This window comes from Colias eurytheme, chromosome 24, assembly GCF_061535395.1.
Source record: "Colias eurytheme isolate Ceu_HAF_F1 chromosome 24, ilColEury1 Martin Lab GWU primary, whole genome shotgun sequence".
NCBI classification, from domain to species: Eukaryota; Metazoa; Arthropoda; class Insecta; order Lepidoptera; family Pieridae; genus Colias; species Colias eurytheme.
The window spans coordinates 153506-157555 of record NC_143003.1 but is presented as its reverse complement, the minus strand read 5'-3'; the positions used below and the strand labels follow the sequence as shown (position 1 = coordinate 157555).

Sequence of the window (4050 nt, the reverse complement as noted above, 5' to 3'; positions counted from 1 at the left end):
AAATTATTTTTTTTATTATTGAATATTTATTCATGTACCCAATTGATTATTTAATTTTTTGATACATTGTTATATTTCTTGAGTGAATTTTAGTAAAAAATTGCGAAATATACATTGAATAATTTATATTTAACATGGATTTTCATGAAATTTTGGTTTAACCATGCAAGAAATATCGATATCAATCTTGAATACTGTTTACATCACTTAGCCCTGTATGAATCAGCAGACAGCAACCCACATATTCCCGCAATGGTGAGATAATGCAGCTTTCTTCGCATTGGTCGATACTGCTCTGCGGCACTGAATCCACCAATCAGAGTTGAGGAAGCGAGGCGTCGAACCCCCGCAAACCCACGACTATATAAGTTCTCGTAACGGAAAATTCAACGTTATTAACCGTTTGGCAACCCTCTTAACCGGTACGCTGAACGTCGACTGACATTAATTTATTAATTTATTTCTACGTTAGTTCAAGCAAACTACTTCAAAATGGTAAGTTTCAGTTATTTCTTATTTTTTATGTTTCATTACAGTAAATTTTCTCGCTATTTTGTTAGTTTAACATGAATTGAAATGCCGGGTGGATGCGCCATCTTGTCGGCATTTTGTACATGAGGCCGGGTGTGGCATTCTTAATTTGAAAATAACTTCGTTCATTGATTCTTGCATTCTATTCTTAACTTCTGTCTTTGTATCATTTGTTTTTCAAATCGAGTAGGTACAACAATTTGTTTTCTGTCGGTAATCTAGACGTGACGTCACTTACATGAGCTTACGGTTGCTAATAATGAACTGTTTCAAATACAATATTGAATATTATATCTAAGTATTACAAATATTATTATTATTATTCTTGATTTTCTAAGCTAAGCGTAAGTCGTAATATTATTTTATTTAGATTGATTTTTAGTAAATTTTCTATAAGTACTAACACTAGGCGTCGGTCGCTGACGTGTTCCGACCTCATTCAAGGTTGATTCTCTCTTTTTCGCTTAATTTCGGTGTAAATACTAAATTTCAAGAAAGTTCAATACAATATAACAAACTCGCGTTAAAAAATGAGGCTGTACTTTCTCGACTTTCTCTGCACTTCACCATGATTGAAAGAGGTGATTGACCTATTCCGTTATCTCATGGGATTATCTCTCATTGAACAATGTAGTACCTACTTGCTACCTAGATTAGAATTTAAGAAATAAGTAGTAATGATTTTTTTTCTTGATATTTCTTTTTGTTAAAATTTTCTTAGTTCGTATCGATTTTGAATAGATCATTCTTTCATGCTAATTGCTATAAGTATAATAACCTTTGTTTTACTAAAATCTTCGGTTTTTACCATTGTACACAGAAATAATACACAAATGATGAACAGTATGCGTTTAATCAATAAGAATATTTTCAATATAAACCTTCCATCCATTTAATAAAACCTTGTCCTACAGCGTGAGTGCATCTCAGTACACGTTGGCCAAGCCGGTGTTCAAATCGGTAATGCCTGCTGGGAGCTCTATTGCCTGGAGCACGGCATCCAGCCTGATGGTCAGATGCCCACTGACAAGACAATTGGCGGTGGAGATGACTCGTTCAACACCTTCTTCAGCGAGACCGGCGCCGGCAAGCACGTGCCCCGTGCCGTGTTTGTCGACTTGGAACCTACTGTAGTTGGTGAGTTTTAACTTACAGATTATCTGAAGATAGTTATGGCTATAGAATTTTACATGTTAATTTCACACATAATTTGTTCATGAAATCAGATTTACAGTACATTCAGTCATATTGAGCTTCAAAATGAAAATTGAAATGGTATCTAACATTGTTTATTTTTGTTCACAGACGAGGTTCGCACAGGCACTTATAGGCAGTTGTTTCATCCAGAACAGCTTATCACTGGTAAGGAAGACGCTGCCAATAACTATGCCCGTGGACATTACACAATCGGCAAGGAAATTGTTGACCTAGTCCTCGACCGCATCCGAAAGCTCGCTGACCAGTGCACCGGGCTCCAGGGCTTCCTAATCTTTCACTCCTTCGGAGGTGGTACCGGTTCCGGTTTCACCTCCCTGCTCATGGAGCGTCTCTCAGTGGACTACGGAAAGAAGTCCAAGCTTGAGTTCGCTATCTACCCGGCCCCGCAGGTCTCTACCGCTGTCGTCGAACCGTACAACTCCATCCTCACCACCCACACCACCTTGGAGCACTCCGACTGCGCGTTCATGGTCGACAACGAGGCCATCTACGACATCTGCAGACGCAACCTCGACATTGAACGCCCGACCTACACAAACTTGAACAGACTGATCGGCCAAATCGTATCCTCGATCACCGCCTCCCTGCGTTTCGACGGCGCACTCAACGTCGATCTAACAGAGTTCCAGACCAACTTGGTGCCCTACCCCCGTATCCACTTCCCCTTGGTGACCTACGCGCCCGTCATCTCCGCCGAGAAGGCGTACCACGAACAACTCTCCGTCGCCGAGATCACTAACGCTTGCTTCGAGCCCGCCAACCAGATGGTGAAGTGCGACCCGCGTCACGGCAAGTACATGGCCTGCTGCATGTTGTACCGTGGAGACGTCGTGCCCAAGGACGTGAACGCCGCCATCGCCACCATCAAGACCAAGCGCACCATCCAGTTCGTGGACTGGTGTCCCACCGGTTTCAAGGTCGGCATCAACTACCAGCCGCCGACCGTGGTGCCCGGCGGCGACCTCGCCAAGGTGCAGCGCGCCGTGTGCATGCTGTCCAACACCACGGCCATCGCCGAGGCCTGGGCTCGTCTCGACCACAAGTTCGACCTGATGTACGCCAAGCGCGCCTTCGTGCACTGGTACGTCGGCGAGGGTATGGAGGAGGGCGAGTTCTCCGAGGCTCGCGAGGACTTGGCCGCCCTCGAGAAGGACTACGAAGAAGTCGGCATGGACTCTGCTGAGGGTGAAGGCGAGGGTGCTGAAGAATATTAAGTTAAAAGTTCAAAGCATTCCGCACTCAATTTCAATGAGAAATAAATACTAAATGTGATGTACCCTTTCGTTTCCTTTACACGTTCCTACAACAAATCAACTTATTCACATACAATAATAAGATAATATCAATATATTTATTTCCCATAATCAGAATACATATTATAAATATGTCATTGGTCATTACAACAAAACCTTAAAACCTTTTAAGGTTTTGTAAATCAAATATACCTATGTACATAGTATTTAAATCACAAAGTATTACCAGATAGTAGGTATACTTGATTACTAGATAATACGTAGCATACGTAGTACATAATTATTATTATTAGTCTGTGATAATACTGTGCTAGTGCCCTTACGATAAATGTATTTCCGGGCTTCGGCTATCACGTAATAATTAGGTAGGTACTAAATGAATGTGGGCAGACGACAGGCAGTTGCTTGTTTGGAAACACCATTGTTCACTACCTACATACCTACTGAATCCAAAGTGGGTATTTTCATTAACCTAATGTATTAGATTTTGAAAAGGTTGGTATGTACCTACTTATTGATTGATTTCCGCCTAGCCTTGTAATTTAACTTTTAAGTGTACAATAATCTCAGATGTCAATGACAGATTTTTTATTTGTCTAGAAAACAAAACATCTGCAAAATTAAAGCTATTGTAAATATTGAAACAACTTTATAATTGAAATACATAGGATGTAGGTACATATATTATGTACCACGTAGCCGGTACATAGCCAAAGAAATAAAACAAATAAGTAGGTACCTACATACCTACCTATTTAGTTTTCAGAAAATTACAGTATGTACTTATAACCAGTACCTAAAATTGCAAAGTACACGCGTAGTACCTAGTTATGTAGGTTAAACATCGATCAATAAAAAGTTGAAATTAGGTACTCCAGCTTAATTAGCATAATTGTGTCATACCGCGTCGAACCATATATGGTCATCTCAGAAATGATGTCACTTCGCCCACTTTACAAGTCTTCGTAGGACGCATACAAGGTTAAAAACTTGGTTTACTGGTTATGACGTGGTTTCTTATGATCGCTATTTATTTATAATAGGTCAT

General features: G+C 40.5%; 1 protein-coding gene across 1 annotated transcript; it reads left to right on the top strand.

Moving 5' to 3' along the window:
• Window positions 1-334: 334 nt before the first annotated feature.
• Window positions 335-3025, top strand: LOC149897832 (tubulin alpha chain). Its single transcript, XM_090115661.1, has 3 exons — window positions 335-495; window positions 1446-1668; window positions 1837-3025. The coding sequence occupies exons 1-3, from the start codon at window positions 493-495 to the stop codon at window positions 2961-2963; spliced, it is 1353 nt and encodes a 450-aa protein (XP_089971787.1). The 5' UTR covers window positions 335-492; the 3' UTR covers window positions 2964-3025.
• The last annotated feature ends 1025 nt before the right edge of the window (window positions 3026-4050 follow it).

Bases quoted from the DNA above. Each gene is read 5' to 3' on its own strand.
- LOC149897832 (XM_090115661.1), top strand. The intron at 1,669-1,836 runs GTGAGTTTTAAC...TTTTGTTCACAG, and splicing joins CTTGGAACCTACTGTAGTTG to ACGAGGTTCGCACAGGCACT.